Below are 16,003 nucleotides of genomic sequence, written 5' to 3' on the forward strand. Positions count from 1 at the left end.
TATGGGATCACGTTACCATTTGCCTTATGGCGTGTCAAAATTTTGGTCTTGCTAAAGCATATATGAAACGGCTAAGAAATAAATTGTGTAAATAATTGTATTTATTTTCTTTTGTATCGGTCAGGAGAGATAGGTTTCGAAATTTTAAGGTATTTTAGTTAGTTAAAACTAATATATATTTTAGTTTATAAAAGAACGAGTCATCGAAAAGACAAAAGCTTACCCGAGGGGGTAGAGTAGATACGCGTTTCGTGACTAAGGCAAATAGGTCAAAATAAGCACTGAGACGACGATGGAGAGAGATAAAGAGAGATTTCGCCAGCACCAACGTCGAAGTTTCTCATGGCATTCATTCAACATTACGTGATCCTCGAAGAAATCTCGTACATATAAAAATTAAATAAATCGAACGTCATGTACAACACCATTGCAAGAGAGAATTATTTCCAAAACGAAACTTGAGCACAAACTGCCTGATTTGTTTTCTGTGTAATGGAGAAGAGGAGAAGAAAGAGATGATAACGGAGGCAGAGATGGAGGCAGCTCAATATCTGATGGAGCTAAGCGACGAAGAGACTAGTCTCGAAATAACAAAGAAGGAAGATTGAAGAAATATTCGGTAAAGATGATATTTATCAAGATCAATGCACGAAAGAAATGGTGATCGTGGAGTAATGTCACCAAAGAAGAAGAAGAAGTTTAGGACTCTCGAGAGCATTTACAAGGCGACACGACCTATATATCAGAGTCGAGATAATAAGATGATGAAACAACATTCTTAGGTTTGAAGTCTTTTTGTGACAAAAAAAAAAAAAAAGGTTTGAAGTCTTTAGAATTCTGTTATTACATAATGATTCTTGCTTGAGCATATACATGACGACGTGACAAGATATCAGGACCCGTCACTGGATGATGAAGCAACTAGTGAAGCTTAGGGATCTGTTATTACATTATCATTTTATTTGCTAACTTTTGTAAATAGTGCGAAGAATATGAATGAAGGCTAAATGGTTTATAATGATATAATCAGTCATTGCACGTCATTTTATTAAACAATGTACGTGAACGAGGTAAGAACCGATCGAGAGAGATAAAAGATCAACTGATTATGATCGATGACTCACGGCTATTAGCTTTCCAACGCGTAGAAGTCTTTTGTTAGTAATAATAATAAGCGTGTTGGGGTTTTATATTGCACAGTTGATACTCTACCAACTATTTTGTACCTTTATAAGTTTTTATCAGTTGTCCCATAATCGTAATAACAGAAATACTAATTCTGGAATGTAGTCGACGAGGTTTACATATATAAAAACAAATATATGTATTGACAATTACGTTTGTGTTGTATATGCCACTCGTGGTAATATGTGTGCGCTCGCACAGCCAAGTTGTTTCAACTTTCAAAAAAAGCTAGTAAATATATAGAACGTTGGTTGAAGTATCTTGTCCATATCATCATAGTTTAAGAACGCCTTCGTGTCGTTGTGTTGTTCACTGTCTTCGGGTTCTTCCTTATGTTCCAGTATTGGCTCGTTTCTATTTTCAGATTCTTCAAATTCATATACTAATAATCGCTATCATATGGTATCAATTGTTTTACGTACTTCCTTTTTTTGTCAGTAAACTAAGTTTAGAAGTTTTATTTTTTGTTAATATATACTTTGTAAACCTCAACATTCATTTCTTGAATAAAAAAAAAAGGTTAAGAACGTCAGGTCAATTTTAGAATTGCAAGAAAGCAGCTAACACTTCATCAAAATAAAATAATTACTTTGTAAGATCAATTCATATGTGAAAGCTACAACCAACGAAAACAGGATAAGAAAAGGTTTTCCGACAAGAAAGTCTACCAAAGACAGAGAGACCTGGCTTGCCTCCAGTTCACGCCTTCGCTTTTGGCTTTGTATTCATGTGGAGGCAGCAATACAAAATATTATTCATTTCAGCAAAACATAAGAAAAAAAATGAATAAAGAGCGTAAACTAAATTTTCTAAATTTTAGAAACCATAAACTAATTTTTTTCTTTTTCTTTCGCAATCAGTTTTTTCAGCAACGATAATCTGAAAAAAACAAATGGCTGATAAACCAAGTGGCAAAAACTCCACTAGTGTACAAAACCATACTACATTAAACATCTGTCAATGAAACAGCTGTTTCGAGTTTTTTCAACACAAAGTTGGTAATAAACTCAGCGAAGATCCTGAAAAGTTTCATGAAGAGCACATGTTCAAGATCTTAGTACGGCTTTGTGGACCATGGTTTCCTTGTGAATCTGGTGGCAACTCTTCTCAACAAGATCCAAGAGCTTCTCCAAATTCACTGCCCACGAGTTGAGAATCTCGTTGCTGTCCTTTGCGATCTGGAAACACACGACTCCTGATGGTCTGTCTATTTTCGCAATCAGTGCTTTCGACACTACCATCTCTGAGAGATACTTCTCCGCCTCCTGAGAAATTATTCCACAACCAATCACAATTTGTATAACGAGCTTAAGTAAGAAGCGCATGATACAACCAGAGAGAACAAGATCAATTACCTCAATGCTTAGGCATAAAAGCTCTGCAAGTCTCCTCAACGTTATCCTGGAGTAGTACTTTGAGACAACGAGAATATTCTGCAGATTACAAAGAGAAAATCAAAAAATTAATGACAGCGACTGACGTAGCCAACAACAATGATTCTCAAGGAGAGACTTACATGTTCAATGATTCTCAGCTTCAGATCTTCACCAGCCTTGTCACCCAAAGAGCCTCCAATCAGGCTTTTTTCTTTCTCAAACTCATCCTTGTATTTGTTCCAGAGAGCTGTCCATTGAATAACCTCCATTGTCACTACCTGTTTCAGAAGCATCCTGCAACCAATAAAATAAAACACACAAGACACACTACTCAGAAGCCATAGAAGCAAACGGTAAATGAAATTCAAATTTATGGAGAAAGAAAAGTACTTGAAATCAGGAATCTCTGATAAATTCTTATCCTCCAACGTTGCATTGAGCAAGCTTGATTGCATTGGATCATGAGGTGCCAAGACCAAGAACCAGCAGATCTTCCTCAGGACCTATTGTTTGAAGAACAAAGAGACGTTATTCTCAGACTAACCATAGAATGTATATTATACTAAACACAGAATCAATGCTTGACGCTTACGGGAATCCACTGCTCTGGGGTTTCTTTTACAGAAGGGATGTCATATATTGCCTTGTAGCTACGGCAGATTTCGAGGTACTCATTGTTATGAGAATAATACCTACATTGTTGAGTATTAAATTATTAAAATTGTACATCAGAACACAAATCAAGAACAGCAGAATTTAGAGAAGTGCAAGAAGACCATACCTGATCATGAGCTCATAGTAAATTCTCTTGAGCTCCAGCAAAGATGGTATATCAGCAGGAGCCTCCTCTACAATGTTCTCACCTTCCTTAGGCTTCTTCTTATCTTTTTTCGTATCCGCGTCAAATACTCTAGGGTTGATCTTCCTCGATAAGATTTGTGCACGGACATAGTCTTGACGATCCAAGCACAAGCGGACCTTTAAAATTCACCCAAAAACAATTAGCGCCACCAATGAAAACACCAGTCGATATTATTAAATCACAACATCAATATAGCAAAAGGCCTTACTTGTTCAAGGATAAATGCAATTTTCTCAGTTTTTGCCATGGCGCCAAATGTCTCCACCTGTTATTCATCACCACAAGGATTAACTAGAGGACTTCCAGAGGATTAAGTAGCAAAATGCGGATAAGCTTACAGCGACTTCTTGCATAAGATCTGCAGCCTCAGCAATCTGACCCTGTTCTTCCTTAATCTTAGCAAGCCTCCTTGTCAGGCGAGCCCTTTCAATCTCAACATATATCTGATACACATGCGAAGTTCAAATGCAAACAATTACACAAAACGATTAAGATATAATGGAGATAACAAATAGCATTAGTTTCTGAGCTCCGCACCTTCCCCGCAGACACATTGTTCAACGTCTTGATAAGCTCGATCTTAGTTTCTATATCTGGAGTCTGATCAATATACTGCATAGCTTGCTGCACCATGGATTGCACAGCCTGCAAACAAAATATTCACTTATCATTTATCACTTTGTATCATTAATTAAATTTCAATAAAATTCTGGAAGATGAAAACGTTAAAATTGGAGATGAAGTTAATAACACAAGACACTGAAACTAGAACAAACGTTTAGAAATAACTGAAGCATGTATAACCATCAGTATCTCCAACAACACAACGACACAACTCAAACACTGTAGTAAGTTGAATTAAACACAAATGCCGTATCCTCCTGACATTAACAGCGAAAACGGACAAACAAACGATACAATTTCAAAGTTTCAAACACTGTAATAAAGTTTGAATTGAACATAATAAATGGCGAATTTTCCTTAACTTTGAGATTATGCCCTTTATCACTTATCACTTCCTATCATTAATTAAATTTCAATAAAATTCTGGAAGATGGAAACGTTAAAATTGGAGATGAAGTTAATAAGACAAGACACTGAACTAGAACCAATGTTTTGTAATAAACTGAAGCACATGTAACCATCAGTATCTCCAACAACACAACGACACAACTCAAACAACTGTAGTAAATTGAATTAAACACAAATGCCGAATCCTCCTGACATTAACAGTGAAAACAGACAAAACGACACAAATTCAAAGTTTCAAACACTGTAATAAAGTTTGAATTAAGCAACTCCTAAACTTTGAGTTCATGCCCGTGTTTACCAAACACTGTGCCTATGTAATTCTCAAGTCAAACTAATAAATCGAAGTACCTGTTTGAGCTGACCACGTTTCTTGGAGAGATTGAGAATCTGCTCGTTGAGGAGTTTCCAGTCCTTGGCTTCGAAACAGAGCTGGAGAATCTCAGTAGCGGCTTTCCTTGTACCGGCCACATTCTCGGCGAGTCTCATCTGCTTCTCTTCGTTCAGAAGCCGATCCACCGACGCCTCTAGGTTCCCGCTCTCTCCCTAAAAATCCACACTATAAATCGAATGAGATTCGAAATTAGGAAGAAAAGAAAAAAAAAAACAGATCCGAGGAGTCGAAACTCGCCATCTCTAAAGCACAACAAATCAGGTGAAAGCAAGTGTAGTTGTTGAAACTCCGGCGACGGAACTGAGAAACTTGGAGAAAGGAATCGGCGATAGAGAAGAGAGCTTATGGTATGGAGTTGCCAACCCCTTGAACAAGAAAGCTCAGATTCTTCGATAATCCAATTTTTTTCTATAATGGGCCACTAATGGGCTGTTAACTGATTGTTTTAAGCTTCCTAGCAATTGGTTTAGTGGGCTTGTGGGCTTAGGAACAAGTTATTATTTATTTAATTTCAAATTATGTCTTCTTGCCTTAACTTTTATAACTGTTCTACTTCTCTGCGTGGCTTAATAAATTTCTCTTCACTTCGGCTCCGTTGTTAGAAAAGGAGAGAGAGAAGAGAGAGAAGCTCAGGATTCGATTTCCTTCTGCCATGTCTGGAGAAGAAGAAGAGAACGCCGCCGAACTCAAGATCGGAGACGGTACCTTACCTCTCTCTATTCCCTTCTCCATTCAAAATTAGGGTTTTTCTTCTTTTCGTTCGAATTGATCTTAGTCCAACACGATTGAGCTTTTACCCTTTTTCAATTTGGCCTTAAAAATTGATGGGTTTTCGTTTGTTTTTGGAAAATTAGAGTTTTTGAAGGCAAAGTGCTTAATGAACTGTGAAGTGTCTTTGATCCTTGAGCACAAGTATGAACAGCTTCAGCAAGTCTCCGAGGATCCCATGAACCAAGTTTCTCAGTTAAGTCTTTTTAAAAAGTTTTGTTGTGCTTTGTAGATATTCATTCTCAATTAGCAATCAAGAGATACAGGAGCTGTTGGTACTAGTAGTGTTTATGCCAATTTCATTATATGTGGGGAAAAAAATCAATACTTTATTGTGTGATTGACTTGTGTGTTTTCTCCTTGCAGGGTGTTTGAGAAGTCCTTGCAGTATGTGAAGCGGTTTAGCCGCTACAAGAATCCTGATGCTGTTAGACAAGTTCGAGAGTATCCTCTTTTTGAATTTAGTTGATTTAATAGTTTATAACCAATGGTTGCTTTGACATGTTTGCATCTTTATGAGAATGCATTGATTCTGCTTTTATTAGCACTGAACGAATGAGAGAGTTTAAAGTCACTGGTTCACTTAATTAGTTTTAGGCAGTATGATTTTTACTGTAGCATGTTTTACCTTAACTCAAGTTTCACAGAATCTTGAGCAGACATCAACTCACTGAGTTTGAGGTAAGATGTTCAAAACGTTTGAGATTGGATTTTTTTTTTGTCATCAGCTAAGTTGTTTAGACAGAGGGTTAAGCCTTTGGTTTGGTCGTTATTGAACAGCTTTGTGTTCTTGGCAATCTATGTCCTGAAACTGCTGAAGAAGCAGTGGCAATGGTTCCTTCTCTCAAGGTAATTTTTTTTAAAAACATTCAACCTTCTTTATTCCTAGAAAGAACAAATAGCCTTCCTATTTTTTTTGCAAATGATGTAAGCTTCTGTTTTGTGTAGACAAAAGGAAGAGCTCATAGTGATGAAGCAATTGAGAAGATGCTCAATGATCTCTCCCTTGTCAAGAGATTCGAGTAGTGCAGAAAGCTCTCAAGATCTAAGTTTATAAACATGTCTAGCTGATGCTGTCTGAGAGTTAGTTTTCATGTCTAAAATTACAAAGCTTTTATGCTCAGAATCTCTGCAATGACATCATCGTGTTAAATGAATGTGGTTTACAATTGGCTTATCTAAGTTTTCGATGTAATTAATTCGTAAATTTAATCAGTAAAAATATGAAGAAAAATAATCTCCAGTTTAAAAACTCGCAAGCTTAAGGTAACTATTTTATTGATAAAGAGCACAGAATCAATAGATCTTGAGACTTCAACATAAATATTATATTACCCTAATTAGAATGTGTAATCATAATATATGAAGTAAGTAAATCATTAGGATCTTCTCCAGTGATCACAAGCTCAAAAAGAACAAGTTTTCTTTCCATCACTGGTTAGGGCATTAAAGTAGAAAAACCCTACAAAATTTAATGGATAAACTCTAGTTAATTAGTATCACTATACACTTTAGCTCCTATAAAAGAATTATCACATTTATCAAACCTCCTCCGTCGTTTCCGATTCACATTTTTCACAAAGAGATGAAACTCATGGATGGCTTGGCGTGAACTATCTTTGATTCTGAAGGTAAGTGTTTCTGTTAGTATATACTTTTGAACAATCAAACAGAACAAGCCATTGTTTAATCATCACTAAAATTGTTATAAAAAAAAATAATCATCACTAAAAATGTATCTATTTTACTTTGTGCAGAGTATTTTTCTCAAGAAATATTTTTAAAAAATGTACCAAGAAAGTCTGGAGATTTATCAACTGTGGAGACTTGCTATCCAAGAAAGAGACGAAGCAAGAGAACATCTGAAACATTCACTTGCTGAACTCTCTCAACTAAGGGAACTCTATAACGCTGTACTGTTGTCTGAACAGCAGCAAATGATCACTTATTACCCCGAAGCCACTGATCAAACTACATGTCATCAGAGCTGTAACTACAATCACTTCCCCGGCGACTCTCCGTCGCGGTTCTTGTCTCTGTCGCCGTCGGATCTCGTCTCTAACCTAAATGTTGATTCAACTCCACTTGATCTCAGCTTCCGTTCAAATCAGAGCCGTGTTGGTGTTGAGAGTACGAGAGATTATGAAACCGTTGTGCTGGAGATGATAGGAGGAACGCTGCCGGAATACGGTAAGTTTTTGCAAGCTGTTAGTGAAGTTGGATCGTTGGTTGAGTCATTGTTCATAGCCGGTCCTGTTCCGAAGTGGAGAAATCCTCCGGTTTTATTGTCTAGTCAAAGACCGGTTATGAGTAATCATATCACAGGAAACTGGAACTATGGTGGTTTGGAGTTTGGTTCGCTGATGCAAAACCGGTCTTTCCCTGTTTGATGTCTGCATGAAATGTGACCCCAAGAAAATGTTATGCATGATTTTTTCCTGTTGGTACCATGTAATGTTTTAAGTTATTTTGTATTGTTAAAGAAATTATTTGATCCAATAAAATAATTCAGTTAAAATTAGGCTGGGGCAAGTCCACAATTCTTTAGTTAACCATTAACATTGAACCATCCTTTTATTTATGGTTAGTCGATTGGTACTAAATTTTACTCCTACAACTTGCATAACAAGTTGATATGGCCGAGTTGGTCTAAGGCGCCAGATTAAGGTTCTGGTCCGAAAGGGCGTGGGTTCAAATCCCACTGTCAACAGTTATTTTGATTTTTTTAATGTTTAAGAACTCATATTTGGGCCTTCTACGATCAGCCTTTTCATGGACTCTGGATGCATGATATCAAGCTCCCGATAATTTCCGCTCTACCCAAGACCTGCGATATCAATCAAAGCAATTATGAATTTTTTTCTTCTATCAGATGTTTTCAAATTCGTTTGTTTCAGTACCATAATGAAGTTATGAACCTGTAACATGTAGTATAATTTTGATGGGTTCGATATATCTATATCACATGTAGAATTACAATACGGGAAACATGCAAACTGTTAGACAAACAGAATAACTATACATTCATAGTAACTAACGCTAGCTGAAAGTTGACCAAGAATCATTAGTGACTTCAACTCTATTAGAAGAAAGAGCAAGAGATGGAGAGAGAATGAAGACAAAGATTAGTTTATTCTTATCCATGCATCTCTTTTATATTCATCCCTGCAGTATCTTCTTCGTTAAATACTGGCTGTGAATGTGATCCAGAACAAATGCAGATTTAATGCAGGCTATTTAATTTGCAGATAGAACTGTATTAATTACCCATTCATGTTTAAAATGCAGAACTGAATAAAGTAAAAAAAATAAAAACTCCCCTGCATGCAGATTGGTTTTGTTCTTTGATTTCTTGTCCTGCAGATTTTAAGGGAAATGGTGCTGGCGAGATGCAGAGGACCAATAAGGGCTTGAGTTTCTTTTTAATCATTGATTATAAATACTTTTCATTATTGCACTTTATTTATTTAACAAATTAATTGTTCTCTTAGTAGTGAAATCTAGTATTTTTCATTCTTACGTTATAGTAGTAGACATTTTTTATTAAAAATAAAAATGATAATTATCTTGTGTCTAATCAAATTTTATATTTTCAAGTTGTCTTTACATCAATTAAAAGAATTCAAAAACTCAAGGAGTATTTTTAATTAGTTCATTAAATAAATAAACAAAATATTCTTTTAAAAGTTTTAATATAACCTTCAAAAAAGTTTATAACTGTCATATAAATTAAAAATTAAATAAATAAACATAATTTTTTATTAATAATATTATATTAATAATTAATATTGGTGTATAAGTAGTATGTTTAGAATATTTGGTATTTCTAATACTAAATATAATTAATATATTTAGGTATAGAAATTGTATTTCGGATATTCAAGTACCCGTTCGGTTCTCTATTTGGTTCTAATTCGGTTTCGTTTTTTCGGGTACAAAAATATAAGAATCATTCGGTTATTTTTTAACTTTGGTTTCGGGTTCGTTTTTTTTGTTTCGTTCCGGTTTGGTTTTCGGTTCTTGGTTTTTATGCTCATGCCTAATTAATTCTATGGTTCAAAAGGTAAAAAATAACCGAAAATCGAGTAAAGATACAAAAAATAAAAATAAATAAGAATACTCACTATAATTTTTGTAATTGTGATGAATTTTCATATAATGGACAATTTTACTATAGTTATTGTTATTTTTAACATTATATTTATTACTTATTTATAATAGTTATATTTAATTTGGATATTTAATTTTCATTAAAAATCAACATGTATTAAATTATAATAATTATTAAATTATCTTGATCTGCATTTGTTCGGTTTGATCTGCATTTGTTCTGCATGATCTGCATTTGTTCTGCTTGATCTGCATTTTTGTTTGATCTGTATTTTTTGATCTGCGTCACCCATTCGAAGCCACTATGTGTAAGATCTCCTCCTGGTAATGTTATTTATTTGAACAGTCGGAGATTCTCTCGTCAGTGTCAGTCAAATCTTTTAGCAAGAAAAAAACAACAACAGTAATGTTTTTAGTTGTTTTGCCGATTAAAAAAAAACATGTTTTACACCCGTTATTCGGGAAGTTCCACGTAGTGATTCAAAAGCGGTGTGAAATGACGAGGACCAATTGATACGCCTGCCCTGTCTCTATTTGCTGATTGAGTCAAAAAAAAATATTTTTATAGGAAAAACCCCCCTCGTTTTGAAATATAAATCTGAACTTGTTGAAAATAATGTGGAGAGTGTCTATTCTTTTATTGGGGACGGGTGCGTCGTTGAAAAATGAAAATATTGTTTTTGACATTAAACGAGTGTTACAGTACTCGTTGCTGAACAAAAACGATAAGAAATATATTTTCCCGTAATTTTAAAACCGATAAGTCACATTGAGTAAATAACAATGGATTACAAGGCAGTATACGTAAATAAATAATTAACATTTTCTACAGAAGAACATGCAAAGTTACGAAAAGACGCGCCAAGTGAGCTGTAATTATAAGACTAATCTTAGATTAACATGGTCATCTACCATTTTTTGGTAAACGTCATCTACCATTTTGCCTCTATATATATTTTAAAGGGGACTCAAGTCAGTCATTCTCTCACTTAGCTCAATAGAAAAAAAAAGATGGAGAGAGAGGGAAGAAGAGAAGATGGAGTTTCTTATTATCTCTGGATCCCTTTTAAGTTCATTCACCAAACTCTCCGATCTCTCGTACTCAAGCTTTTCGGTCGTTCTCCTTCTCACCATACAGCTTGTCTGGTAAGTACTCTAATTATATTTTCAGATGAATATAAAGGTTGGTGTGATTTTAGATCTCGTCTTATTTGAACATGAGATTCCTACTTCCAATCATTCGCTTTATAGATCGTATAGACCAAATTATCATACTCAAAACAATGACATTTTCAACACAAGTGAACTGATAACGATTTTCTACTTGTAACTTTCATTAATATTTAAATGTTTAGTGGCACGCTGCTAGAGGTAGTTGCTAGAGGTAGTATTTGTCTCATTTGACATGTTGAACTACTTTGCTATTAAACTAAAGTTGTAGATCTAAATGAGTTTTTGGTGGTCTATAAAAAGAATGAATTTAAAATTAATTCATTAATAAATATTGAAATTCAATAAGATGTAGTAGGTTTACGAAGACTTATCTTCAGACGTAGTGCAGCTGACATATCACCCCCATTAACCCCCATTAACTTATTTATATAAAACAAAGACGTAAGAAGTCTAATTTAAAAAAAAAAACAAACTATCATATCAGGAGGAGGAAGAAGTTGAAATTGTGCAAGTGACGTCGAGGGGACTTCCGAGGAAACCACCAAAGAAGCTGCAGCAGAAGCCGAGAGACAGTTCCGGCAAGCCGGGAAGGATCAACAAGAAGCCTCGCTAAGTATAATAATTTACGGATAAATTATTTACATTTTCTTCTAATAAGTGTAAGGATATGTTTTAGTGGTAATTCTTGAAGATTGTAAGTTCTCCAGAGTCCTATTTATTTCATAAAACATAATAAATAAATAAATAAATAAAACAATGTGAATAAACAAATTGCATCTATAATCTGTTAGGCTCATTGCCTTGATGAAGAGGAGATTGAAATCCTCACGGCATCGCACAACCACTAGAGTAGTCTAACCGATATTGACCGGGTCTGAGTCACACTCCCATGCCATATTATTGTCGATTTGCATCAATATCATCTCGATCGTTTAGCAGTGTCCGGTTCAACCAAAGGCATGTAATTAGTCCTTAATATAGAGGCCCATTAAAAAGCCTGTTAACAAGAGAATAACACTGGGCTTCAATATTCAGTTTCACAAACCGGCGCCTTTTTTTTTTTAATTCGGGGAAGAAAAATCAAAAACCCTATTTCCTCTGCGTTGTTTCGAAGCTGAAACAGACAAATAAATAAATAAATAAATTAAAAAAATTGAAGCGTTTCTGAAATTCGAAAATCCAGAACCACCGCCATAGATCCCCTACCTCTCTCTCTCTCTCTCTGCCTCTCTTCATCGCCGAAGCACTAGGGTCTCTTACTATTAAGCAATGAAGAAAGGAGCGAAGAGAAAGGGAGCTTCAAAAGCAGGTCGCAAAGGCCCTGCTGCTGACGAGAGTCAGAACGATGAGGTGGTTGCCGAGTCTCTCGAGGCTTCCACGCAGGAGGAGAGTCAGCATCCTAACGCGGAAGCGGAAGCTAAACCGGAGATAACCGAGGTGAAAGACGATTCTCCTTCTCAGCAACAAGACGACGTCAAGGCCGAGGAAGTTGATGAGGATAAGAAGAAACCTGGTCGTCCTCGTGGTGGCAAGCGAAAGAGGGCCACGAAGAAGGAAGTTGATGCGAAGGACGAGAAGAAACCGCCTCCGAGAGCTAAGAAAGTACGAGTGACCAAACCACATGAAGAGCCTGAGTACTTCGAGGACGAGCGTAATCTGGTAATGATCTTATAGTAGTATGTGGTTAAGATTCATCACTTGGATTATATGCACTCTGGGGCTTTGTGCTGTTTGTTTGTTGATTTTTTTGGGTAGGCGTCTCTTTCACTTACATATAGTTTGGAGATTATAAGAGCTCTTGGTTGCAAAGAAAGTAACTATTTAGATGGAGTTTAAGAATGGTATGGTGGGTTTATCATGTCTATTACAATTTGTAAGCCATATATGGTATGTCACTTCGAGCTTTAGGTACTGGTGGGATGGGAAAACAATTTTATGGAATGGTACTATAATTTCTAATAAAATGCGTTGTTTTCTAGATTTACATGTGTGCTTGTTTTGTGTTTCTTTTTCCCAGGAGGGTTTGTGGAAGGCTGCATTTCCCGTGGGAACTGAGGTAATATTGTTTCGAAGAATTTGGCTTCTAAATTGGTGGAGTTACTTTCTCCATTGATATTCTTTGCTTATGGCTGTTAACTTGTGGTGGCAGTGGGACCAGTTGGATGCACTTTATGAATATAATTGGGATTTCAAACACCTTGAAGTAAGTTGATTTGGTTACATTGTCCATTTTTTGGTTTTTGCTGTTGCGTTCACAAGTTCTTGAGGGTTATTTATGTTTCTTCATCTGTATGTTAGGAAGCATTGGAGGAAGGTGGATTCCTCTTTGGGAAGAAAGTCTTTCTTTTCGGCTGTACAGAACGTAAGCTGTTTCTCTTGCCCTCTTTTTTTCTTCTTGTTTTGATTATTGATAGTTGGAGCTGTTTAATCCTGTTTAAAAATAGTAAGCAGTTGTGGTTCTTTTTATTTTGTGGAAAGTTTCTATCAGACAGTGGAGTATGGTCTCTGTTTCTTTCTATAATATTTGCTTCTAGTTTCTCTTGATTTTTTTCTTCTTTTGATCGTTACAGCCCAGTTAGTCCCCTTCAAAGGTGCAAACAAGATTCTCCATGTCCCAGCAGTTGTTGCTGTAAGTTTTTGTTTGAAACCTCTATCAACGGTTCCTTGTTATAGTCGCTCTCTGGATTCAGTGTCAGATACCATTTCTCATTGTAAAATTTCCCCATTCTATATTTGCAGGTTGAATCACCCTTTCCACCTTCTGATAAGATAGGAATCACGTCGGTTCAGAGGGAAGTGGAGGAAATCATTCCAATGAAGACGATGAAAATGGACTGGCTTCCTTACATTCCGCTTGAGAACAGGTACTTGCATCTGAACACATTTGGTTGGATGGGCTAGAACAATGAGAAGAGAAACGCAGATCACGTCTCCTGCTATTCTTGCTTCTGATGTCCACCAGCATTTGCTAATTACCTTTTATTTGTTCTTCCTGCAGAGCTAGACAAGTTGATAGGATGAACTTTCAAATTTTTGTCTTGGGCTGTACGCGGAGGAGGTAAATAACATGTGTTTGTCTTCTATTCTCACTCAGTATCAGATGACTAGAAGTTAAAAATATCGATATGTTTGCTGTGAATGGATTTAGAGTTACATTATAAATTGAAATTAGAACATGATTAATGTTACTTTATTAGCGTTGCATCATTTGTTCCCTAATTTCTGCCTAGTAATTTGTTGGTAGGGTGCAGAATTTTATGTATGGGTTTTTGGTGGACTAAATTTTACTTTATGTTATCTGTAGAGCTGCTCTGAGACATATGAAGGAAGATCTCGTTAAGAAGTACGAGTATTGCCTTCCTTGTGAGTTATATTCCTCTCTACCAATACTTGTTAAAATCTGCAGATTGAAAACCATTTATTTTACATGGCAGGCTATAAATTTTATTTATGTGTGGTAAGCGGCAACAAAATCTAATCTCTTTTTTCTTTTTGCTTTATAGATTTCTACCAGCCATTTAAGGAAGATGAACTTGAACAGAGTACTGAGGTCCAGATAATGTTCCCCTGTGAACCGCCGGTAAGTCTATTGGCATGTAATGAAGTGGTAGTCTACATAAAACGGCTAGGAAGGGGCTCATTGTTTTGTTTTTTTTTTTAATAGTCGAGCTTTGATGTTCTGTTTGTGCAGGTTGTATGTGAGTTTGACTGGGAGTTTGACGAACTTGAGGTATTCCTTTGGCTTTTATTCAACGATGAAACTTGAGAATTACTTCTTCATTTGGTCCACGACGTTTTCATCTTCTCACTGCTCCTTCCTCGTGTGTTCTGTCATTCACTGTATGGCTTTTTGTGCTCCTATCTCAGGAATTTGTTGATAAGCTGATCGAAGAGGAAGCCTTACCTGCAGATCAAAAGGATAAGTTCAAGGTAAGTGGAGCTGCATAACCCAAATGTTCATGCCTAAATTCTTTTGATGCCGGTTGATGATTTTTAAAACAAAACATGATACTTAGTCAGTTCATGCCGGTTGATGATTTTTCTAAGTTCTTTTGATTTGTATTTTCTCAGGAATATGTCAAAGTGCAAGTTCGAGCTGCAAAGAAAGCTAACCGAGAGGTAAAGCTTAACCCAACCAAGATGAATGATATATCTGAGCTCCATTTAGTGAAACTGTTAGCTTACGGTATCATCCTTGTAGGCCAAAGATGCTCGAAGGAAGGCAATAGAAGAAATGAGCGAAGATACTAAGCAAGCCTTTCAAAGCATGAAGTTCTACAAATTCTACCCTCTGCCTTCATCAGAAACACCAGACGTCTCTGGAGTCAAGGTAAGAACAAAAGAAAAGAAAAAACCAGCCTTCTTCAGTTAGTTTAATCCGGTTTTCAGTTAGTTATATGAAAGTCTTGTTTGCTTGTTTTACCCTTTTTGCAGTCGCCATTCATCAACCGATACTATGGAAAGGCTGATCAAGTCCTTTGATCCAGAATAGTTTTCTTGGCAGCTTCAGCAGAAATCGAACTTAGATTTAAATTACAGGTGCTCTCAGAAACTCTTTGAGCTTTATTTGTAGTTAAAAAGCCAAGTTTGAACGACGAAGTGTATTTTTGTTCATCTATGAGTGTATTCTATCTTTGAAGCGTCACAGGAATAATTATTTTAGGTGGAAATTTTGAGACGGCTATTTATAATTCTACTTTCTTAGTTTGCAATGGCATTCTCAAATTATTATTATTATTATTATTATTATTATAGAATATTATATTAGTATATATGGTAAGAGATCAGAGTGTTTTAATGGTTTTCCAGGTACTTGTCAAATATCGACAATAACAAATAGGTGTTATTTTGGTGGACCTGATGGTATTAGGAAGCATATAAATGTATATACAAACAAGGAAGAATAGCTTTGGCATCTTTCATTTTATGAATAGAGAAAATGACATTCTAAAAATGACCAAATGAATTGACCCCTCAAGATTTTATGTTCATATTTATTGATTTTATTCTAATCACTAATGAACTTTTTTATTATAAAATTTATTAATTTGGGTGGAATCCTAAGTACAAGGTATTTTACTCAAAAAGGTTAAAGATTTTAGAGAA

At 35.7% G+C, this 16,003-nt stretch overlaps 5 protein-coding genes and 1 non-coding gene across 6 annotated transcripts; 5 read left to right on the forward strand and 1 right to left on the reverse strand.

The window, feature by feature from the left end:
• Window positions 1–2,026: 2,026 nt before the first annotated feature.
• LOC106384920 (26S proteasome non-ATPase regulatory subunit 12 homolog A-like) lies at window positions 2,027–5,263 on the reverse strand. Its single transcript, XM_013824843.3, has 11 exons — window positions 5,084–5,263; window positions 4,804–4,998; window positions 3,961–4,068; window positions 3,762–3,866; window positions 3,632–3,688; window positions 3,343–3,539; window positions 3,154–3,253; window positions 2,952–3,064; window positions 2,702–2,855; window positions 2,541–2,618; window positions 2,027–2,450 (listed from the first exon to the last, which is right to left on the reverse strand). Exons 1-11 carry the CDS (start codon window positions 5,084–5,086, stop codon window positions 2,232–2,234), a joined length of 1,329 nt encoding a protein of 442 aa, XP_013680297.1. The 5' UTR covers window positions 5,087–5,263; the 3' UTR covers window positions 2,027–2,231.
• A 131-nt stretch (window positions 5,264–5,394) lies between these two features.
• Window positions 5,395–6,791, forward strand: LOC106384918 (DNA-directed RNA polymerase II subunit 4). The gene is made up of 6 exons (XM_013824842.3): window positions 5,395–5,547; window positions 5,701–5,809; window positions 5,981–6,058; window positions 6,262–6,295; window positions 6,395–6,463; window positions 6,563–6,791. Exons 1-6 carry the CDS (start codon window positions 5,499–5,501, stop codon window positions 6,638–6,640), a joined length of 417 nt encoding a protein of 138 aa, XP_013680296.1. The 5' UTR covers window positions 5,395–5,498; the 3' UTR covers window positions 6,641–6,791.
• Window positions 6,792–7,347: 556 nt separating this feature from the next.
• LOC125596771 lies at window positions 7,348–8,748 on the forward strand. Its single transcript, XM_048771827.1, has one exon. It carries the CDS (start codon window positions 7,402–7,404, stop codon window positions 8,002–8,004), a length of 603 nt encoding a protein of 200 aa, XP_048627784.1. The 5' UTR covers window positions 7,348–7,401; the 3' UTR covers window positions 8,005–8,748.
• TRNAL-AAG lies at window positions 8,244–8,324 on the forward strand. Its single transcript has one exon. It is a non-coding gene; the product is annotated as a tRNA-Leu (tRNA).
• A 1,943-nt stretch (window positions 8,749–10,691) lies between the features above and the next one.
• LOC125596774 (elicitor peptide 4-like) lies at window positions 10,692–11,680 on the forward strand. Its single transcript, XM_048771830.1, has 2 exons — window positions 10,692–10,870; window positions 11,382–11,680. The coding sequence occupies exons 1-2, from the start codon at window positions 10,736–10,738 to the stop codon at window positions 11,508–11,510; spliced, it is 264 nt and encodes an 87-aa protein (XP_048627787.1). The 5' UTR covers window positions 10,692–10,735; the 3' UTR covers window positions 11,511–11,680.
• A 333-nt stretch (window positions 11,681–12,013) lies between these two features.
• On the forward strand, window positions 12,014–15,609 carry LOC125596773 (protein HEAT INTOLERANT 4-like). Its single transcript, XM_048771829.1, has 14 exons — window positions 12,014–12,556; window positions 12,915–12,953; window positions 13,047–13,100; window positions 13,196–13,259; window positions 13,468–13,526; window positions 13,637–13,761; window positions 13,896–13,955; window positions 14,202–14,260; window positions 14,401–14,477; window positions 14,589–14,627; window positions 14,765–14,827; window positions 14,969–15,016; window positions 15,099–15,227; window positions 15,332–15,609. Exons 1-14 carry the CDS (start codon window positions 12,167–12,169, stop codon window positions 15,377–15,379), a joined length of 1,254 nt encoding a protein of 417 aa, XP_048627786.1. The 5' UTR covers window positions 12,014–12,166; the 3' UTR covers window positions 15,380–15,609.
• The last annotated feature ends 394 nt before the right edge of the window (window positions 15,610–16,003 follow it).

The sequence above is a fragment of the Brassica napus genome, unplaced genomic scaffold, assembly GCF_020379485.1.
Source record: "Brassica napus cultivar Da-Ae unplaced genomic scaffold, Da-Ae ScsIHWf_128;HRSCAF=227, whole genome shotgun sequence".
In the NCBI taxonomy this organism is placed as follows: Eukaryota; Viridiplantae; Streptophyta; class Magnoliopsida; order Brassicales; family Brassicaceae; genus Brassica; species Brassica napus.